Consider the following 24,469-nt stretch of genomic DNA (forward strand, 5'->3'; position numbering starts at 1 on the left):
TTCCTTGGGCTTTCAGCAGTGTCCCAACAGTCACAGGGGAGAATAAAATATATATTTTGTGGAAAAAATTTGTCATATGTAACATTGGGAAAATAATGTTAAATAACAAGCATGCAGATAATTTGTGTGAAGGCACAACATATAAGCTCTCTGTTTATGTTATAGAGAGCTAAACTTTGCTTTGAATAAAGTCATAAAAAGCCAATTAAAAAAGACAGTTACTTGAACTTTTGCAAATAGTATTGTTATGCAAAAATCTTTAAACCTGTAATTTTTAAGTTATAAACAGTTATTCAAGTGGTCATTTAGATACAATTCAGCTAGAGAAGTTCCAGATATTTCAGTCATTAGCAAAATTGAATGAATAGAGTCTGGGAAAAAAATATGAAGAAAACTTTTTGAACTCTTGATCTATAATTTACATTTTACTCAAGGTTAGAAGAAACTATTTTTCCATCAATGGCCATTATGAGCTGCCATTCAGTTCCCCGAAAAAGGCCAATGAAATGTTGCCAGAAAAAAAAAGGAACAGAGAAACATAAAATGAGCTGACTCCTTACCTTTCAGCAGCACTTAAAGTGTATTTATGAAGGATTGTGTCAATTTGGGGTTTTATGGTTTCTGTTTAAGATGTTTTAGGACATGAAGCTTTCATTTTCTATTTTATTTTCTTTCAAACCTAAGTTACATCCTATATGTTAGGAGAAATTATCAGTCTTCATCRTAACTCTTCTTCCTTTCAGATATTTCAATATAAACATTACAAAGTGTTTGCTGAAGTAATCACAAATTAATCCTGTATATAAGGGAAAAAAAAACCAATCACGTTTAAAACAGAATACTTTTTTTGATATTACTAAGATCATTATTAGAAAGAACTTATGGTATTTTTCAATGCTAGATTTTATAATCTATTAACAATGATTGGGGGCTACTTATACAAAYTGAAGACTATGACATTTGTATTTTGAAATTGAAATCACTACTTGCAAAAGTCGCAGTAAGAGGCACGTGGACGGGGAGGTAAGAAAAAAAATTCTCATTAATTTGGTCTCATGCAAGAAAAGAAGTTTTAAAAACTCTATAAGAAAATAATACTAGTAAGCAATGTAACAGCCTTGAAAATATTTGTAAACCAAACACATTCTAATAAAACAAGCACAACACAGAAAAAGCAAAACTAACAAAAGGTTAAACTGATATCCCCCAAAGATTAAATTCTACAATTTTCTTAGAGAGGTGTTTTTCTAAATATTTTTTTACCTGTCCCTTTGATTAATTTACAGAGCAAGGTTTTGCCAAGTTTGAAAATCTTGGAAATTAAACTTCATTGTTACAAAAGATCAGATTAGAAACACTGATTGTCACCTTGCTTTGGCAACCTKTCAGTTACAGAATATTAGTTAATATTGTATGAGCTCATGTCTTGACAAAGCAAAAAGATAATAACCTTACCAATATATATCAGAGCATTTCTATTTTTTTGGGTTAAATTTTTCTCTTGTAATATAATCCAGAGAAGCATCAAGTGCTTGGATCAGATTTTTAGCTCTTAAACTTAAATATAAACTATATTTTTGTAGAATCTCAATCCACCTGAATATACAGGTTGGGTTTGCAGATACAATGACAATATGTTGCTCTAGAAAATCTGTGAATACAAATCAGTTATATAATTTTAATATCTTTAAACATTTGGTGATTTGTATTCAAGACAGCATTCATAATGRAACATTGATTTAAAGAAATAAGGCTGTAGATGCAAAGAAATAATATTTTGTATCTTTGGGTATTCCTTTAGACTGAATCTATTTCTAATCTTYTTTGCTAAAATTTTCTCAGATGAAAATAAAGATTTTTTTCAATTATAACATATTATCATAGAACAAACTTTATGTATATACAGCAAGATAAAACTATTGTTCATATATMTTTAATATTTGAACATTATATATTAATGACTAACAGATTAAACATTATGTCAGTTAAATTCATTAATTATTAATTAAAAAATAAAATATATTCTCTTTAATCTGATTTTTTTTAATGTCTCAGTGTTATATCTGTTCCTTTTGAACCTTTGTTCTTGCAAATCCTGTTCATTTATTCAGAACAGTTTATTTTCAAATTGATTTAATGATATTTTTAAGCATTTTCTAGAGTGTGCCTACTAATATACAGGGGTTTATCCACACATTTGTTCTTTTGCCTCCTTATCTACTSACTAAATGAAGTAGACGAGAGACTATAAAAAAGATGGGCAAATGGATCATCTKAAAAGTTTTAATATAGCTAATGAAAATCAGGCTTAAAATACCAATTTATTCAAAATTTATAATAATTTCTTTCTTTTATTTAAAAATTATCCAGTTTAATAATAAAACTGGAGGATTATCTTTTGGAGGAAGTGCAAACCACAATTATATGTACTGTTTGAAATATATTGCATGGTGTTTGGATTTGTAGATAAATACAAATATAACAGAGAGCTGACCAAAGTGGAATGTGGGTTGCAGTGCATTATTGCCCAGTTGGTTAAAGCCTGTGCTAATAGCAAACAACACCAAGGATGTGGGTTCCRTCCCCATATAGCCATTTACTTCAGAGAGGGACTTGATGATCCTTGTGAATCTGTTTCAATTCAAAATATTGTCTGATCGGTGATTTAGTGAATGATACTTGGTCTTACAAACTGTGAACATGTAGATGAATATGGCCCCATTTTTCCAGTAGTTTGATTAAAAATGCACAAAATCTTTTTTTAAAAAAATGCACAGCTCAAACAGAATCCTATTTGCTCTAGAGAGAATATGAACTCTCACYTTCCGACAGCACAGGAGTTTACTCCAGGGCCACCAGAATAACGAGGCATCAGTAGCATTAGACATGAAGCTTTCAATGAGGTTGAAAACCCTGRCTACTAAACACAGCTGGCACTGTGCTGGCTAGCTGTCAAATTTGCCAATCACATCTCAAAAGTTCAGTTTTATATGCCTGGCAGAGACACRTATACATACACACTCACACACATATGCCCATTTTTTTTATCCAAGCAATGTACTCTAGTGCATAAATCAATGCTACAGTCGTGGCAATTAAGCAGTTGTGAACACTAATGAACAGAGTAGCTGCTTCCTTAGCTACAGCTGAGTAATTAGCTGCTAAGAGCACTGCCCTCACAGAGAGCCATGGCTGTTGGAAGCAGCTCTACARCAGCAGCACAATATTGCCAAGAGGTAGCACAGAAAGGCTTGAAAAAGGGAGCAACATATTAAAGGCAAAGAAGCAGAAACAGAAACAAACTCCTTGTGGTACTTGCAGTGCTTGAAGGGTATTTGATCAGGTATGGAAAGAGGAAGTTCTGAAAGGGTGCTGTGCCCTTGCAAGCTGCCACTTCTGGSGGAACAGCCCCTCACACAAGACTTTCTTAAGGAACAGGAGTTTATCCTGAATATTTATCCTGCTTTCCATGTTTCTGCTTAATGTCTCATTAATGACTGCAATGGCCAAACMTACACTTCCTTTTTATTTGAATACATTTCAAAGAGAGCAAAGTGTGTGACCTGACAGCAATTTTATCAAGTTTCAGTTTTCTGCAATGGTTTACTTTCATTTCCCTCTATTTTGTAGATTTTTAATAAAGGGCATTTCTTCTGAAAGTRTTTTTGTATTCATTCAGTTTGCACTGTGGGAATAGCAAACAGAATTTATGATGTCCACTGCTAGGAAAGACAGGTCGTAGATCTGAGAGAGGCAAAGCCTTATTATGATGTAGTTACAGAAGTATTTTTTTAATATGCAAATATCAGATTTCAAGTAGAACTTCACCCAGACTTATAATACAAATTAATACTCTTTATACAATTACATTTTAAAGAAAARCCAATTCTGACTTGACATTCTTTTGTTCTTAATTCTTGTTCTTCTACCTCTTTGTCCATCAATGTATCTGAAAGCTCTTGGCTACTGATGCAGGACCTTGACTCTGAATCTCAACTGGCCTGTTATCCACTGCTTTGTCTTCTTCCCCTTCCTCTTCTTTATATTATAAATACTTCAAGGGATGGACCATCCTTTATTTATGTTTGTACAGTGCTATGTAAATATAAAGTGCCATAAGTATATGTTGGTTTTAAATATTTATAGTCTACCCATAAAATTCAATGCAGTCAGCAAAATACTGAAGTAGAGGTTTAAAATTTCCCTAAATCCCTCTCTCAAAAACATCTCCAGAAAGACTGTTTTTATCTTTGACAAAGAGGTAGATGGAATAATTTAAATATTTAATAGATTTTTATTTTACAGGTTACTATTTTTTTTTCTACAAATAAAACACTTCTGAGAATGAAATATTAAGGTGTGCTTTGTTTATATGAAAATATTTTTATACTTACTGCATCCATACTGTTCAGTATCCAAAAACAGTGAATTCCACCTGCTTCTTCAAATCACTTGTGATTTTTTAAAATTATGTTTTTAGTCTGTATTTTATATAATTTGTTTATGCAATTCTTGGAATATCTCCTCCTGGGAATATCGAATGCTTATGATGAATAGGAATATAGTTTAGCAATTCTAAGTGCTTCCAAATCAATCTGAGTGAATTTTAATTTTGTCTCAACACTTCCAGGCAGCAAAATAAACATGAGTAATGATATAGATTTTTCAATTTCCCAAGATGTTCTCCATAGTTCAGTGATTTGTAATAAAATTCTAGATTCCCATTCTGTTCTAAAGCAAATCACAGATTTTCTACTAACTTTGAAGAGATTGGAGCTGGTATGGTAAACCTCAACTGCAAACAAAAAAATATATATTTTGAGAAAAAACCTCTGCTGATTTAGGACCTAATTGACTGATCCTTTGCACATTCAGTCTGAGGCCTGTGAATCTGAAATCACAGTTTCTAGACATTTTTCCCAACATATGCTTAAAATTTTTAAAAGCATTACTGGTTTTGGCATCTAAGTTCCTGAGTGSGTCTAAAGTTCTTCTTCTAAACACACCAGAAACGTTTGGCCAACTCTCTTAACAGATTAATTCTTATCTCATATTTTACTTCCACTAGGAACTTTGTGCTTCCCTTATGTAAGCAGAGAATGCAAAATACTCTGCTCCGAGATTCAAGTGCTTTCTAAATAACCTATAAGAATTAACATTAAGCTTTTGCTATTTCAGTGGCAGCAATTCATCAGAATATGAGGATGATCTTGTAGGGGCAGACCCAAATAAATTTTTAGGTCAAGCGTGACAAATATTTTTGCATATGGTAACTAATAGGTTTGTTTGTTTTCTTCCTAGGGCACATTGAATCCCTACTGTGTGCTGTGGGATGATTCAAGAATGTAAGTGACAGATGTTTGTTTCTATTGCTATAGCACAAATATTACAAAGTACCTAACAATATTTAATTTGTTGGTCTGCAAACGGTTGATATGGGGGCAGAGACCAAGAACCTTTGACAGAGTGGAAGTACTGGATTCTCCAGTCTCTTGGTTTCGTTTTTGAAGATTTAAAAACTGAAATACTACARTATCTCAGCAGAAAGAGGTTACTCACATAGTAATTTTGATCTGTTTGTTCAAGACTAAAATGAGAATGGCTAAGAACTGTAGTCCTTTCATGGTAGTTGCTGGGCAACAAGAGAGTGGGTAAACGATGARACAAATAACTAAGGAAGACTCCCATTTCTGTTACTGCAGGGAGAAATACAATTTTCAAGTGTGATCCTCACAGCAATCTTCATTTTAGTTGGTTCAAATTTTCATTTAAGTTTATTAAAATCATAGCTGTATACTAAGCAGTGAAATCTTACTATTAGCCTTCTTTCTCATTTTTCACTGTGTCCCTTCTATAGCAAAAAGGAAAAAGAAAATGTTGCTGTAAGAAAGCAAATCGGTAAAATCAGGAGTGGTTTAAAATGGATCCCAAGTTTGTGCAGTTGTAATTTGCTGCATTAATCTTTCACAGTAAATCTCCCATTAAAGTCAAGGTGAACTTTGCATTGATGCAGATTAGGTTTTCAAGAAGGATCCCTATATAGTTGYCGTATTATTTTTCTTAAAGATGATGTTGTACTTCTTATCCAGGTATATTATATATGTCTTATAATATAGACTCATCTACAGTGTTAGAAATTGCATGTGATTTTGTGAGTGTTTTTATCCTTGATCTGGGATTTAAATCAGCACACTGATGGCTGAGAAACAACATCATTGTATAGAAATGAGAAACCTTGGACATGATACTAGAAATCATTCCTAATACAAGTGGTRCCATTGTCTGTGACTCTGCAAAATTTGCTAGTATCATCACAGTATTCAATTTCAGTGAAATCTGTGGAATGAAGTACATTAAATAATTGATATTATGCATTATCAGGAGCACACAGAATGCACAAGATTTGGAACATGTTCTTTGTGTTCTTTTCACAATGTTTTGCTTGTACAGGAGTGGTGGTACAGTGCTTTGATTATCTTTTTTTATATGTGTTACTTTAAGCACTGTGTGTTTAGAGCACATGCTCTGATTTGACTGTTCTGGTCCAGAATATCAAAAGCATATTTGAATGGAATTAAGACTGCTTAAAAAARRAAAAMYMAAMMAAAMYATACTCTGTATTTAACAATGTGGTTAAAAGATTTTATTCAAGTATTTGGGATGAATGTGTGAAGTAGTTGCAAACGAATGCATTTTGTGCTTGCCACTTGTTTTGCATTTCTCTTAGCATTGTTTRTGGAGAAKTTCAGTGCTAWGTACTGGTTTCAATATGCTTCAGARTCTGAATTGAAAAGTGAGMTTKKGAAACATCAAAMATTTACATAAAGCTTACATAAAATAGTCAGARGTTTTGAGGAGAAACACATGCTTTTGTGTTTTGAAGGATACCTTTTTCTAGGCATATTATTTAATAATAGCAATTGAATATGTTAAAAAATGTGAAGACTGGGGGTATCCTTGGAGATGCATCCATTTTTAAAAGTGCTACGAGCCCCAAAATGTTCCCAGTAAGATGTGATACACTAATAAGGTCTGCATGGACACCATTATCATTTGTTTTGCATGTGTATGTGTGATATTTTATGAGAGTGTAACATTGTCTCTTATCAGAGTGTGCAATAGCAAGAGCAAAATCCTACTTTTTTCCTCCATCCCTTTGGAAAATATCTGAAATGTTAGCTTACTCACAATTTATTTTTGTATTTTTTATTATTTTGTTTCTTTTTTGTTTGGATCTTTTTTTTGTATTTATATTTGTATTTGTATTTTAGTCAGGAATATTTCAGAATTTTTATTCTGATGACATTGTGAATGTCAAATCATGAAAGCTCTATAATGCTGAGTCAGTTTCTGCTATTTATAAATCTTAATAAATAAAGATGTAGAAGACTATAGAATTAGTTAGGTGCCCATGGCTATATTGGGTGCTTGGTGGCTTGGTTTTCTTTTATTTTTTTGACTTTTTCAAAGTCTCAGGAATTAGTTATCCTCATCAGCAGGCAACTGGATTTGAGGGATTAATAGCCTAATTCACACTGCAGATCCTACAGAGCTGTGATGTACTCTTGTCCTTCCAAACTGGATAATTTTTGCATAGCCAGGACTTGGCAAGTGTTTTGGAATAAACCCAACAAGAAGTAGTCTGCTTTAGCTGAGGKTGCTTAACTAATCAATAGTCTGCCATGAGTCGGGTGTTTTAAATTAAGTGGTTTTCAGATGAAAACTGTGTTTCCTTTTGTCATTGGTATCCAGCCAGCAGCAACCTCTAATGGGTTTTTCCACCTTTTTAGCCACTTCTCCCACATTTCTATCTGCCTTGGAAGTTCACATTTGGTAAACGATACTCCCTCCACGGATCTTGTCAGTTTAATACTTCTCCAGCAGGAAGGAAAGCTTTGTCTGCCTGGAGTTTGGRCATGCTTTTCAGGAGATTGATCAATTGCAGTACCCTGACATCCATCCATGAAGAAAGTTCTGGATCTGTGAGCTGTTTAATGACASCAGATCATCAAACTTATTCTACTGCCATGGGTGTCTTGACAATTTGATCATCCTAACTTTGGTAAAAGCAGTTTTAATCAATTCTTTCCTTGAGATTTGGTGATTCTTCCCTCTGATTATGTTTTGTAAGGTTTCCCATTTACCAAGCTGGCAGCCTTGTGCCCTTTCTGTAGGCATCTAGTCAAATGTGTGTACAATATTGAGACAGTGGAATAAAGAACAAAATAATGTATCATGTATTAAACTCAGTTCAATAAGTCTACATTTTATTGCACCTGATTATCCGAAAATATAGAGCACATCTGTCTCTGGTGATTGAAACTGGGTTTTTCATGATTTCTGGTTCTTTGATACTTCCAGCTTCCCTACACAAAGCTGGTAGCATCAGTTGTAGGTATGTGGGATTTTTTCCCCACAGAAACAAGTGATAACTTCATCTACTGATTTCAGAAAATTTATTCTAAATGTTGCCTTCAGTAAAGTCTTAGGATACGGAATGCTTCTCCCTGTAGTGCATAGGAAAATSTTTGGAATATTTGTACTTAACATTCTGAGGAGAAACAATTCAGTTTCTTAAAYCAACCAACCAAAAAATTCGGAAAGAGCTGTGTCTTTTCTGCTTTGCATTATCTGGCATGAGCAAACAGTCCCTGCTGTCAGGAGCTGTTTGTGATACWTTAGTTCAAGTGTCTCAGTCCGCAAAGAGAAGCAAAAGGAGTTGGTCAGGTACTAGGGCTGACTTTCCTAMCCCACAGTAGTGATTTTAAAGATTTTTAAGATGAAACAAAACTTGAAAGGCTTTTCTTTATCCCTCCTACATCTCTGGAAAAGAAAACAAGAAAGGATAGGGAGACAGGAAAAACAGTCTCAACCAGAAAGTGGTACAATGGTCAGATGCATTTACTTGGGGACCTCAGGAACTGGCCCTTTAATTTTTTTCTTTATATAAATTACTGAAGGAGTTGGAAATGTTCTTTTCAGTCTTATGGGAGCAGCCAATGTCCARTATGCTGTCAACTCCTCTGGAGTGTGTTACTCACAAGGTGTCCTGCTGGAAGTCTGACATATTATTTTGGAAAATATTCGTGGATTGGGGAGCTGATTCCCAGCACCTCTGTATTTGATGTTACTACTGTTTGTATGTGTTTGTCACCATGCCAAACCTAAATCTTAGCCATGCCACTGTCAGCRATTATTTCCTAGTATTTTTTGTTTTATGTAGGTGTGGGTGAGGCTCTCTAAGCCCAGRGGGTCAAGGAATCATTATATATATTAATACCTTTCCATTTTAAAAATGCCATTTACTGTGGCAGTCTGAGCAGTTCTCTTGAACTTTGTTGCCATCTCTGATGCTTATATATCTGTGATAGGTGCTGTAACAGTCTGTCTGGATGTTGTGGTTTAACCCCAGCCAGCAGCCAAGCTCCACATAGTTTCTTTCTCACTCCCCCTCCAGTAGGATCCCAAAGAAAATCAGAAGGGTAAAGGCTATAAAAGTCATGGTTGAGATAAAGATCGCTTAGTAGAGAAAGCAGAAGCAGTGCATGCMAGCAAAGCAAAACAGAGAATTAATTCACTGCTTCCCATGGGAAGCAGGTGTTCAGCTATATCCAGGAGAGCAGGGCCCTGTCAMAYATAACAGGTACTTGAGAAGACAAATAAGGACACTCCAAATGTCCTTACTCTCCTTCCTCTTTTTTCCTCCCATTTTGTATGCTGAGCACGATGTCATGTGATATGGAATATCCTTTTGGTCAGTTTGGGTCACCTGTCTCAGCTGTGTCTCCTCCCAACCTTCCATGCAGCCCCAACTTCCTCACCAGCGTGGCAGCATGAAAAGCAGAAAAGGCCATGGATCTGTGGAAGCGCTGCTCAGCAATAACAAAAACATCTCTATATTATCAACCCTGTGTTCACCACAAATACAAAACACAACCCCATACTAGCCACTGTGAAGACAATTAATTCTATCCCAGTCAAAATGAGTACAATGATCTCTAGCGTCTATAAAAATTTGGCCTGACAAAATCAGTCACTTCTCTTAGAGGACCCAGCCCCTGGAATCTTGTAGCAGGGTGCAGAATTCAAAACACAGTAAGAGGCTGTGAAAGTAGGTGCCACAGTACTGAACATGGGAAGTACCATCCTCACATGCAACCCCCAGCTGACGCTACTGCAGTGAGGGCATGGAAGGGGGGGTAGATGAGGTGGTCACTGGGAGGTCATATCTCACATGGGAGCTTCCAGAGTCACCAGCTGATCAGCAAAACAATGCAGCTGGTGTTTGTTCTTTTAGAAATGTGTTTGACATAATGTGGGCACATGTGTTCTCCACAGGACAGAGTCAGTTGTTGCTGGTGTGCTCCACATCTGTATGCGGTGCAACATGACATCTCACAGCACTGGATAAGGAGAGGGTTTTAGTATTCTGAGGCTTTTCTCTGCCAGTTGCTGCAGAAGGATGTTGTAGCAGTATGRCAGCGTTTTATTTGACCATATGTGTGCTCATAATAGTTTGTGCCTGCTGACTATACAGTTGGAAGAAGTACAATGCAATTAGCTGAAATTTTTAATATTGCAGGAATTTTGACCTGGTTCARTTTCAGATGAGGACAAGTGGTATATCTGCTCTACTTTTTTTTTCCTTTTGCTATCCAGGTTTACATTGGAGGTGGTTTAGATTTTCSACCCTGAAGCTATATGAAAGTTTGAATACCTATAAATGCAAAATGACAAAATGTATACATTTATATAACTTCACAATTACAATCTAGACATATTGCAGCATCTTCCATTAAAGAGGGTTAAAAAAAGCTTACAATTACCTTTTTTTCTTAATTATCCCCTACAGCTTTTAATCCTTTTTCTCCCATTGTCCCTGGATACAAGTCTGGAGAAATAGTCCATAAAGGAATTCAGTACAAATAAAGAAGAATTGTATTTCTGTGCAAATAAAGAAGAGTCTACCAGCTAATTGTGATTTTATGCAACTCAGCTTTATGATACAAACTTGCATGCATACCAACAAACAACTTTTGTGTTTTGTTGCTGGTGGGAAAATTGACAGGGAACACTGATCTGCTATGTCTCTCTCCACTATGATTTTTAAAACTAGAAAAATGGACAACTAAAAGTTGTTCTTTTTTTTTTTCATTTTTTTTTTACCTAGCTTTGCAAACCTTTGAAAATATTTTCAAGGACGCTCTTTATAACTTTTGGCAAAATGTGTCAAGCTAATCATCAAATCATGAGAATATTCTAAGTCAGAATTTTCTCCTGGAAATACAAATAGTTGCTTATTCTTACTTTATATCACTTTRCAGTCATATTATTTTTGTCCCCAGAAAGATATTGAAGAAATTGAATGACAGTAAGTATAGTTTGGCCGTACATGCTGCCTAAAGCTTTGCTTCTTSCATTGACTGCAGTCAGACTTGTAGGTCCAGCTTTACTTTTCTTCTGGCACCTCTTTCAAGGCAGGAAATTCTCTTTCCATGTTMGTTTCTATTCTTATGTTCATTAATGAACTTACTCAAAATCTAAATGCCTCCTGGAATGCCTGTTTTTAGGAAGCACTTTCCATAGTGGAACCTGTGTAATAGCATGATAGACAATCTTTTGTTCCTGATAGTCCTGCATAAAGAATCRAAAGACTTTACCGAATCATGTTCTTTTTCATTAAAACGGTATGGAGTGAAAAACCYGATCCAAACTCCCTCACAGACAACCAAAAGTCTTTGATTTTAATCAGATTAGATCAAGTGGCAACTCATACAAGCCATGCAAGACCTAAATTTAAAAATTTTTAAATTCACAAACTGCTAAGATTATACTGTAATGCAGACAATTAACTCTGAAATATTTAACAATATAGATGGAGTTTCTTTATGTTGAAAAGGAGTCAGATAAAAATTTTCTTTGCTTAAGTCATACACAAAATGAATCACTATATATGGGAGGAATTTATAATTTAGTACTTTTTTTGTAACACTGCTCTTCACTAACACCTACACAGCCATGAACAAAGATTACATGGCCTGCTGAGACTTATAACAAAAAAAAAAGGAAATAAAATTAATTCCTGCTAATAAGTTCACTTTCTTTTTAATTTTTACTGTATGATTAATCAACTCCATTTGTTGAGAATTCAATTGCTATTTATTGCCATTATGTGAATGTGGATTTTCACAAACTAAAAATAGTGGTTTCTTGTAATATCAGGCAATTAAAATTCTGAAATGTAACTAAAAAGAACTAGTGGTTCTATCTTCATAATCGAATTTAAAGATTATAATTGGACTTTTGACAGATTCTTAGTGTATAATGAGGGCAAAAGATAATTGAGCAGTTTGAATGAATTTCACTACAGAAAAAASCCAGTTATAATTTGCTTTTGTATCTATTTTCCAGAAAATTTGGTGGATGCTACTAAGTCAAATAAAATGCAGTTTTTGTTTTCCCTAATAAAACTTCACCAAGAAATGCAACAGATAAAAAAAATCCAGCATGGTGCTTGCTTTGGGCTGACTTATAGGAGAAAACAGTGTTTACCAAATAGAATACAGCTTCCAAAAATATAAAATAGCCCAATTGCAACTGCAAAAGTTTAGCACCTTTCTAATTTATATCTTGTACCTCCTAAAGGTTGTTATACCAGTGAATTTAAAAGCAGTTTAACACAGACGTTCATGCCATCCTCCCTGGTTTAGCTGGGGGAATCTAGAGCATATTGAAAGCAAAACTGTTCATCCAAGGTCACTCAATAAACCCTAGTAGAGTTAGAGTTCCAAATTTCTCAGTCCTAAGTGAGAATGTTCTCTAGGTGTTCTCACAGGTGATGTAATTCGCCTGCCATGAAGCAGATCTCTGAAGTTTAAATAGTTTTCTAATGACGTTTCTCTTTTTTTAACTCTTTTATTCTGATGACCTCACGACTGTTGTCTGGGTGAATATATCTCTGTTTATCCAACAGAAGTAGAGCAGAATCACAAAAGGTCCTCCTTGTATTGTACCATCCTTAAATAAAAACAAAATCTTGTGTCACTGTAGAAGATGAATAATCTGGGGAATATTTGCWTGTTCATGTGAGAAGAGCTGTGAAACTATTCCTTTAAAAATAGGGGTAAAGTTCATGGGCATAAAATTGCTTTTAAAATTATTTGCAGTCAGTACCAAAAAAAAACCACCTCAGAACAGAGCTACAACTGGTGTAAATAGAACTATTTTTTTATATGATAAGGACAATATAATACAGTGTATTTTTTAGTACTTGCAGAGTACAGGTTTGCTTRTCTTTACTTCAAAATGTGTGGCTCTAAGTCTCCTGAACTAATAAGTATTGCCTCTGATAAATCGAACGTAATGTAATTCATTGAAGTCTTGTCTGTCTTACTACAAGAAGTGGGTTTTGGATAAATATCCTTAAATACATGTTTGAAACTGYGTTTTCAAATTCATCTTAGAGGTCTTCTTCCAACTCTAACAGTTGTTCTTGAATTGTCAACATTGAAACTGTATCTCTGTCTGATMAAAGTGTAAAACTAACATCAAAACTAATGTCAAACACATGTCCAGTGTAAGTCTGCCATATTTTATCAATTGCTATCWCAAATAGACACGTTCTAATGCTGTATCAGCATCTCGCTGACTTCTTTGGTGTCTTTACATATAATTAATTTTTGCTGAATCTCTGTGCCAAAGTTGTGTAGGATGAGCAGATTCAGTTAAATCTCTTCCTAAACCAGTCACTAGAGGGAAGCAAAGACCTTCACGTGCTTGCTCATGACGTCAATCAATGTTTATGTCCTCACTGAAAAATCTGGTCAGTATTCAATCTGAAATTTTTTAAAGGTTTATTTGGTAAAAAATAACCCTTTGGAAAAACAGAAGNAAAAAAAAGAAAGACTCTATGGTTGATTTCCAGAGGTCATTTTTATTTAAATATAGGGCCATTTTCATAAATCATGTTTTCAGAATTTGAATCTGGAAAGAGTAGATAAAGAAGACAGGTTTAAGACTTTCAGACTTTGAAGCATCCCAACATTCATAAAAATACATTAAAGTATTAGTAAAATGGTAGCTGTGCACTTGCATCATGTTTCAAAACCTAAGATAAAATATAGCATTTTCTTGCTATCTTTTTGTTGATTCTCCCTTAGTTATCCATGCTTCCATTCCATACTTTTTCCTGTGGTACCTGAAATCTCATCCTGCAGTAGGAGTTTTTTGGTGTATACCAGGTAAACAGATCGAGAGAACATCAAGTCATTAAATGAGACTGCTTCATCATGCACTCATTTTCAGCACAGAGAAAGCATAATGTGCATATATATCAACTTATATTTATCTTCCAAGTTTATGAAAGATTATACAAGCAGTAAGTTTACAATATTTTTACCGTTGTTAATTCAACCCTGTTCTACTAAGTGAAAATGCAACCCACCATTCTCTTCTATGAGCAAGGCTCGTTGAATTCCTTTAAAAGAGAAAGACTTGAGGCCAGTGTTGCATTTGATAAAATGTGACATTTTATTTTAAAAAATATATCTGATATGAATTGAATGAGCCATAAAACCAAAATTACCAGAAACAAAGATTAAAATAATGTTTGGAGGTTTATCACTTAAAATTCTAAATGATTTAAAGATTGCAAGGGCAATATTTGTACAATTTATCAGTTAATTTGAATAGAAGATCTTTTATTAAGCTTAAGCAATGCAGGGTGGCCAGGTCTTAATGAGAATAATACAAATGTATATCAGGATTTAGGCAAGTTTAAATGGAAGGTAATATGCTAGATGAAMAGCTCCAAGCAAAGCAATTTCAAAAAAAAGAAACCCCAGACTGTTGTGTTGAATAGCTGCTAGATTATTGCTAAATAGATTTTTAGCTGAAAGCATGGTGCACTTGTGATGGTTTTTTAATGTTATCATCATCTTCTCTGATAATGTTGAGTAAAAGAGATTTCCTGTATATCTAGTTAACTAAATGTAATATACATATTCATTCAAGCGCATGTGCTGGGGATAACATTCTGCAATCCGTGCTATTATTCAAAGTAATGGAGTATATAATATAATTCTAAATTTCACAGCCTATAGTTATGATTATTGATGCTACATGTTATCCTAATGATKCAATTTCTAGCGGTTGTCTTTTCTGTTCTATCTACCCATAGCTATGAAACAAAGCAAAATATCTTTGCATATMCCAAAAACATGCATTAAAATGCCATCATGTTACTGTTAGTTTGTGACAACATCACTGTGATCCTGATGTCAAGATTACCAACAGATCCACAGAAGGCCCAGGCTTAAAAAATGYAATGGATTTGGACAATAGAACCAGAATCCCACCACGGGTATTGGCACAAATCCTCAGGCATTCCCTCAACGTGAATGGCAATAATTAAGGGATTGCATATACTGACATATAGAGTAATAGAGAACTAGGAAAAAAGGTCACTCCTTTTAATTCATCTGTATATTTCATCTGATATATTTGCACGCTTAGCCTGTAAAGGGTACATTATTTGGACCAGACTTAAAACTAAATCCTTTAGATTTGTACTACCTCACAATTACTTATTTTGACTGAAATGCAGAGCTATTAAATGTCTTTTTTAAATGTTGTGTGTTCTTCTTTGATACCTGTTCAGCTTTAATGGTTATTCACAAAAATAATGTTTTTAATATATCAAGATAGCCTAAAATGTAAATATGTAAAATATGAGATAACACAAACAAAAAATATCTAAAACAAAAAAAATATTTAATTTGAAAAACTTTTGATTGCATTTAGCCAATATAGTGCCCTGCTGCTAGTACAGAAATTCTTAAAAGTGAGCAAAAGTCAGCAGCATTCAGGAAAGTAGTCTAATCTCTTTTTAAGCAGTTTGTATTCTAAAAGCTGTAGCATGWACAGGAGAAAGTCAATAGTATCTCTTTCTGTGTACATCACTTCTTCAGCCTATTCTTCCTGTCYCTCCCCCTTTTTCTTGTAAGTGAATAGTCAAACATTGAATGTTTTAGATACATAAGTCATGCCTGTGCTTACACATACATGTCATTATCTTATGTACACACAGAGATTAAAATCTTTGAGGACTGAAGCATGTAAAAATATTTACTGCTATCCTCTCAAGAAGTACAATTGAAAATGTGAGGCATCCATCTCTCTATTGTATTACACAGCAAAGCATACTCTGTATACTGCAATGTCAGGGTCTACATGCTCTCAATATAATTTATATGGGAGAACATATACTAATATTGAATTAGATAGCAAACACCCCTTGTACATTGCCTCTTATTGCAAATGTGGGAGAAAAATGACGATATATTTAAAAAACCACCGGTTTTATCTCTTTGTCCATCTGTCTATCTATCTCTCTATTTATCGTCTATCCTCCCTTCTCTGCCTGTACGGCTGACTGCTAGAATATGTTTTATTTTTGTGTTTTCATCTGAAGCAGACTATTCTGTTCTCTTTGTAATTGGTTTACGTAAGAAAAMTGATTGGAAACAACATTCCTTTCCTCTGAGGTTTTTCTAGTAGATAGAAAAAATTTCATCACAGTCAAGGATGGAAGTCTAAATATCATAGTGAGTCAGTGTTTCAGCCAAAATTAGAGAACAAGGTGCTCTTCGGTCCACAAGCCTGTGACCTAGCCACTAGAATTACCAGTCTTTATTTAGTCTAGAAAATGTCTAGCACTTCTAAAAGGACCCATACGATCCTGGCTTCATTCTCACCTTCCTGCAAAAATAGAAGCATCTCCTGTGTGTCATATTAAGGAACCATGAAAGACCAGTGTGTAGGTGAACAGCTATCTACCAATGATGATACAAGATGAAATCCCTGACAAAAAATCATGTTAATGTCTGGAAAACAGAACTTGCTTGTTCAGACAATTGTGGGGAAGAACCAAGGAGAACTGGGAGTGAGGTGAGAAGGTATTTTCTAACACATTCTGCTGTGTATGGAGTTTCTATAGATACTGGGTGTTCTATTTTAGACATACTCTTCTTATGTCAGCTCAAATTGTTTTCCAAATGTCATTTGATAACCTATACAACCAATGTTCCTTTTGGTTTGACTAGACCTTTACATTTTCTGTTTACTTGGGTTAATCCAATTGTTTCTGAAAAAATATATATCACAAAACCAAGGAAAACCCAGGTCAATATTCTGGGGATGTGAATAAGTTTGTGATACTATTTGTATTTGATTTTGAAGTACAGGTCATCAGTGGTCAACTTTAAAGCTGATGGTTTTAAAAATTTCTCTTCTGAGTTTCTTTTTTGTTTAGTTTTGTTTAAGAGGAGGTATTTTACATACTGGATGGGTTAATGGCTTTGAATAGGTCCTAGATTTAAGGGTTAATATTAAAGGCTCCATTTAGATACCTTAATACAGGCATGTCGAACAATTTCAGGCTATATGTACAGAAGATAGAAAAAATATGCCTTTCAAAGCAGAGGAAAGCACAGACACCAGAGGACTTCTCTAATAGTACTGTATATAGGAAATTAAATAAATTGCTAACAGCAGAATTAACTGCAGAACTGAGAAAATGAAACCACTCAGATTTGCATATCTGCAAATGCCGCTGTCATTGGATACCCTACACAKTTAAACTGTCCTCTAGGCTCTATAGACTGTACTGGCAAAATGTCCTTTGACTAATGGAAACTTAAATATTTTACATACCTAAAGGTACYTAAATTTGGAATTTTCAGTACCAGATTGAATTCTGCCCTATACATCAATTTCTACCTCAGCATGTGGATTTTTAAATTATGTCTTGGGATAACATATACCTTATAAAAAGATAAGGATGACCCTTTGTAAAACAACCCAAGGTTAAAGTCTTTGTGGAGTACTAGGGGTTATCACAGCTTTTTCTTCCCAGGAGATAGCCCTGACCATCAGACTACAAATAATGATCTCATAAAGCTGTGTAAAAATAATAAGCATAATTCAAAGTACTGAAGATAATATATTGACATCAAACTCACAAAACTGGATAAAGAAGAAAGAGGTTCAGAAGTAAATTAATGTTATATCTGTAGTTCTTGGAGGTAGACATTTTACAACTTTTTTAATTCATTGTTCAGGACTTAGTGACAACCAGTAACTTTATGAAGAAAACATCCTCCAAAGACAACACACAAAATAGCCATATCTTGTCAGAGGACAGGCAATGCACTCAATAAAGTCGATATCGGAAATATAGAACCAATTTGATAGACACTTTTGAATAAAGTAAAATGAGAAATGAGTCATCCTTGGGAACAAGACATGCTCTGAAACATAATGTTTAATTTCTAGAATATAGTTTGTAGTGAGAATCAGAGGGTAACAAAATAATGTTTTACCTTTTCTCCAAACTGGGGTAATACGCTTTAAAAAAAGTATGTTYGTGTTCCTACAAGGTTGATTATATTCCCAAAAACACTTTTTGAGGCCATTTTTGCGATCTTTACAAACCTATTTATAAAGTGAAAGAACTTCAATATATTATCAACCTTCCATCATGGCASCACAGTTAATAAGCAGAGATTGAAACGAAGTTGGTTCAGTGGTACACAATTAATCCATTCCCATTACAACAACTGTTAAATGAAATTGTCTGGTATTAACTATAATCTTGCAAAACTTTTTGAATGCCATGATTGGTATTCAAGAGACTTTCCAGTATGTGTTTTAAAGCAATGTAGATCCTAAAGTGTGTTTTACTAAAGTGAAAACAAACCCAGGATTTCATATGTGACAACATRTGAAGTGGCAACACTTTGTTTCTTTTATTTCTCTGCAACACAACATTTTGTGTGATTTTAAGTATTTTTCCAGATTTTTTTCAGATTTTAATTCCTGTCACAATGTACAATTTATGACTTTGCACAGGCAAAGAATCAATCAGGCTAACATGTCTGGTTATATGGTTCCTCTGCTGTATTTTTTTAATAATGAGAAGGTGTGATATTTGTGAAGCAGAAAATCTAGTCTGATTCTGCATAGTGACACAAATAAAGAACACAAACTTCTCATGATATTTTAATACCAATTGTATCTCAATGGTTTTGATTTTCTCTCAAATAAATTCCTAAAGGCTAAAGGCTGAGAATTAACCTTGTTAACCTTTCCTAATAGAAGTGTGTGATGTACTCTAAAACATTAAATGTAGAACTGAATGGCTTGCTTACATTCATCTTTCCCCTACCAACTGATATGGCACTGTTATTTTGTCATGTGAATTTAAATTAATTTAACCAGGCAGTTAGCACTCACACCTACAACTAGAACCCMTTTAGGTGCAAACATCAGGGATTACCTCTGTCAGCAAACAAAACTACATAGCAAGTAAACTAATTAGCAATAARCCATTATCAGAAGCATTATGAAAAACCTTTAATGAATTGTGTCTTATAAATATTCCAAAACTGGTTTTCTGAACATGAACTGAGTAATTCCACATGCTATCAATTTCAGGTTTTGCTTGCTCTCAGTTCTCACTTAAACCTCATATTTTAGTCTCTTCTTCAGTARGCTGTGGAGGACATAAATTCTGATCATCATTAAATCATATTTTTATTACATTTTATGCATTCTTTCCAGAAGGATGTGTAAAAATAATGAAATTTTAGTCTGAGGGATATTTTGCCCTTTAAAATAATGTAATCAGTGAGACGTGTGGAAACTCTCAAGCAGTTACTTGAGTGATAAAAAGGCAATCAACAACATAGGGATCATATTTCTTTCCAGAGGAAAAAAAGTTCTGGTGAACAAATAATTCAATATTTACTTCTTTTGCTCCAGTGCATATAATCAGTTAACTTAGCAATATCTATCTGAAGTTATTTTTATTTTAGCCTATGTGCTTTTTTCCTCAATCTTTTGGAAAAGTGACATATAAAGTAATTTTTTAATACTGCAACTAATGTACCTTGTTTTCAACTTGGTCTCCAACTGGGTAAAAATGTTAGCATTTTTAAAAAATACTATGTCAATGGCACTTGAAATTTTTTTCCATCAGCTGTAAGAAGAGCAGATTCACCTCTACTGCTAATTTTTAGTGGAAAAATGTAAACCAAAATCATAATATAGCAACATGCTATATAGCATGCATCCAATTAGTTATGTAAGTAGATTCATTGTCTTCAATCTATATGTGCTTAGTTTGATATCTGTGCATTAAACGAGCTTGTCAGTCAAATTATTGGCACTGTTTGTTTATCTGAATTTAAGCTCCTGTTCTGTTGAACTGAGAGCTTATAATTTCTCTGCTGAAAGAAAACTTCAGTAGGTTTTTAAAGGCTACACTACAACTGTAGCTAAATTTTAAAATAAAAAAAAATAGATACATTTCATACCAAGTGTACTCCTATCTTAAAAAGCATTTCTCAGGTAAAGACAGAGTACAATGATGCCATCCAAAAAGCTTGGTAGTTTAAGCAGACATGAGTAGACCCACATTATAAAGAGATAGGTTAATTTTGGATTTTATTATAACTAAGATCTGCTTTTACAGGAATAATAATATTTCTAGTAGTTTTACTGATCATCGAAGTATTCGTTTTCTGCTTTACTTCTACWCTTCCTTCCTCAATAGAACTCCAGACAAGACATCTAGAAGCTCTTGAATGAAACTTAAATTCATAACGGAGAATTTAATGCACTTAAAGGGGAGAATTTAATACAATTAAACCCCTTGTCCAAATAAGGGCAAAAGAAATACAGCACTTTTCTGAAAAGAGTCTCCATCAGAATGGCATTATGAAGTGCCAAATTTTCTTTCAGTGACTTCCATTTAACTTTGAATGGGTTTATGACTAAAAACAAACAAAAGACAAACAACCTTTTTCTCTGACYTCAGTCAGAGAGCTGAAAGCCAAATGATGTCCTTTGTGATGATCAGTAATTATTCCCATTGGAGTGAATTGGCAAAATTGGTAAAGATGCACCAAAGCTGTGCACCATGAAATGACTCCTCAGGTACTGAAGCTGCACATTTTCTGTAATTCAMTCTCCCCAGCTTTAAGAGATCTGTGTTGGTGAGAGAAGTGCTGCTGCTGCTAAAATGATACTGATATGCTATCCCTTGTCAGTGCTATTTTAAAAAAGAAAATAYTTGCCCTTTTTCAAATGAGAAATCTGAAGCCCAGATGTGCTTAACTTCAGCACTGGTCAAGAAGTAAGAATTCGGAGGTAGACGTTGAACTGCAACTTCTGAGTCCATGTGAACTCTCAGGGGTTCTGTAGTGCCAAATATAGAAGAAGTCCCTGAAGCCAGATTCCCAAACTTTCCAGAAAAGTGWCATCATCATTTGGTTAGGATCAGTCTCCCTATTTGTCATTTTCTGGCCCTAKGAATTATATACTTATATATTATATATATGGAAATTGCAGCACAATRGAACAAGTTGTAAAAAGAGTGATCTTCAATCTAGAATTTACAATCCCACAGATAGGATGCTTGTGAACTCTTTCCRTCTGATAAGGACCTCATATTCAGGTGTCCCCTCTTTGAGGTAAAAAGTGTTTGAGACAACACTACTTCTATCTTTCTGGCAGTTTCATTTAAAAGGGAATCAGCCAGTTATCAGTATGACACTGTTATCTGTGAATGGAAAGTGGTTTCAGGTGTCGATCCCTGTAGGCATTAACTAAGTGGAATTCTTAGCATTTCACTTCACAGCTTTCTATTGATTCATTTATCTGTGTTTTATTCAAAGCTGCAGTAAATACTGTCCTCAAGCACCTAGCTCTTCCTATTCACTATTCAAAGAAACTTAACTCTCAGGTTTGTGAATTTTATTTTCAATGCCATGATTATCATGTTATTAAAACATATGGCTTTTTAATACTCACCCCCAACAGTTTCTCTGGGCTAGRATCAGTCCAAGTCTGCTCCAAATCACACATTTTCCTGCTAGTAATTTGGTGCCTTCTAAAAATCTGATGAAGCTCAAAAAGATTCTGATGTTTTAGCTCAGTAACAAATAATTCTCATATGTGACTTTCCCATTTCACCGTTTCTCTTGAGACTCACATCTCAATGAAGCATTAGATAAAGGGTGATTAAACACATGTCCTTATCTGAAATCTACAGAGGGGCAATGTTCAAGATCATCTGTAAGCTTGCACAGCTGATGTTGTCTTGGGACTAGAAATGGGACTAGAACGTGGGACTAGAAATTTTTATATGCTTTGKTAAAAATTAGGCTAGAAGTATTTTAAAAAAATATTTTAAGTCCTCCRTCACATATCTTCAAACCTTCCAGCTCCTCCCATAGGTGTACAGAGAGATGCAAACTTCCAGAGTAAATTTTTTGTTTTATATGTTGTGTTGTTTTCCTATTCTGTGTGGTTTTGAAAGTAAGGAGGAAAACCCTCCCTTTGAGAAGGGAAAATACTAAAACCAAGATGGTTATAGTGTCATTGTCTAATTTGGAAGATGGTTTTCTCAGCTTTAAACCTTTCTTGTGTGCATAAAAGCATCAACAAGTATATGTGACTAATGGCAACGTTTCAGTGTTGGACTTGTGATGAACTGCAAAACAACACTTACCAAGAAGCAGCCCACATTTTGCTATTTCTAGTTTCCTTGCTTTTCCCATCCAGTGCTCTGTAACATTGATCACAATATTTCAACTATCACTGGAGATGTCAGTTATCTCCAAAAACATCTAGATGCAAAAGGAAAAATAATACTCATTTTACACCTAATCACAGCAGTGTTCTACACTGTGGAGTTGRTCATCTACACCACCTTCCACTGCTGGTTTGGATACTGGCATCTGCCTAGTTGTGGTAGAAACAACTCAGCACAGGCAGGATAGTTTTCCCTGATTCTGTAAACTAAAATTATTTCAGGAGCCATTATTTTAAAAGACAAATCACTGCTATATCATGGCAAAGGAATAATCTTTCATAGACTAAAATAAAAATAAAAACACTTCTTGAGCCAATAGTAATTTCTTAACTATACATGYTTATGTTATATAAGATTAGGGCTATGATATGTGATTAAGATTATTTAAGCATGCATTTCAAGAAATTAATTTCATTTTGTATTTGACACTGAAAGAATAGCAACTTCTTCCTTGCTAAGTACGGGTCAAATAATTTAGTATCTGCATATATGTGCACACACTTTACACTTTCACTGTATATTTGGTATCTATTTGGGTTTTTTCTTTTGTTGTTGAGGGAGATCTCCCAGTGAGAAAGTCGGTGGTCCTGGTCAGTGTTTAAATGAAGGAGTGAGACTCACTAAAGGAAGAATCTGTCTGAAGGTGGACAATGTGGACAATGAAACTGCCTGCCTTCTTTTAGTCTTTGATCCAGAGTAGCAGAAATAGAAGCAGTTTATAGAAAATTGATATGAATTAGGACCCAGAAGTTAGAAATTYATTATGCCTTAAGATTTGTCTGTCTTCCACATAAAACCAGTGGAAATGTTGAGCAAATATTTTCTGGAGTATCAACAGTGACTTCAGAAGGAAATTTGGAGGTAAAAAAATGTTACTTTAATATTGCAGTTGAGTTCTGTGTTCATACTGTGGGCATTCAAAAAAAACAACTCTGAAGTAACCCTCAGGTGGAATTGGACAGATGAGATTTTATAGAGWGGGATTTTCAGGAAAGAAAACATAGAAACTTCTTGAGTCAGCAGTTCTGTAAGAAGTAATCTGTTAAAGTCCATTGCTAGTACAAAATATATTTCTGCTTTTTCTGATCAGCAAAAGTTCCTGCAAGCAATATTTTTTCCTGATATTTCAATTCATGTTGCATTTCTTAAATCTTCCTGTATAATTTCAAGAAAATTATGTTATCTCTCTGCTATAAAATACACAGACCTGCTCATTTCTCTAGATGTGTATTTTCACCTGCAATACTCCAGCAGTTTTTATAATTGAATCTCAGTTTGACTGAAAGTCATAACCTATAAAAACAATATAGCTAGACATAYCTATAATAAGCTTTGTCATAGGCCACTTCTTGCCCCTACATTGTATATGAGTAGACTAAATCTGGTTCATTCATTAGGAATATAGAATGTTTGTGTTACTGTATTTTCTAATAGATTACGAAAACACCAGTACTTATGTCTTTGCTCCTAAATTCAAGAAAGGATCATGAAAAATCCAAGAAAATACTGTGATTCAAGCAGCTACATGTAATTTTTCTTTTCTTCGGAAAGCTCATATTTCTCATTTTCTTAGCTTTTCTGTAGAAATTTTTTAGCTTACATCTTCTTCATATTCACTCACATACTTATTTTAAACTTCTTATTTCTGTGGTAATGCATTGAGAATTCAAATATTTGAACTATGTTTCTGATCTAGTTTAAGCATGTGTTAATGTCAACCAGACAGTGCTAAAAAGCAGTGCCTTGATGCTCAGAACAAATAATCAATACTTCCTACCATTAAAAAGGAATTAAAGATTTATTTTACTTCTT

The 24,469-nt window shown here is 34.2% G+C and overlaps 1 protein-coding gene across 4 annotated transcripts in view; it reads left to right on the top strand.

The window, feature by feature from the left end:
- LOC130575117 (adhesion G protein-coupled receptor B3) overlaps positions 1-24,469 on the top strand; it is a 224,077-nt gene that overhangs the window by 42,036 nt on the left and 157,572 nt on the right. For all 4 annotated transcript variants that reach the window (XM_057368800.1, XM_057368808.1, XM_057368816.1 and 1 more), the window contains exon 6: positions 5,302-5,345. In XM_057368800.1, the coding sequence (XP_057224783.1) occupies positions 5,302-5,345 (44 nt within the window). The remainder of the gene's footprint in view (positions 1-5,301; positions 5,346-24,469) is intronic.

The sequence above is a fragment of the Malurus melanocephalus genome, unplaced genomic scaffold (assembly GCF_030028575.1).
Source record: "Malurus melanocephalus ecotype Western Australia unplaced genomic scaffold, MMel_1.1 scaffold_4, whole genome shotgun sequence".
Taxonomy (NCBI): domain Eukaryota; kingdom Metazoa; phylum Chordata; class Aves; order Passeriformes; family Maluridae; genus Malurus; species Malurus melanocephalus.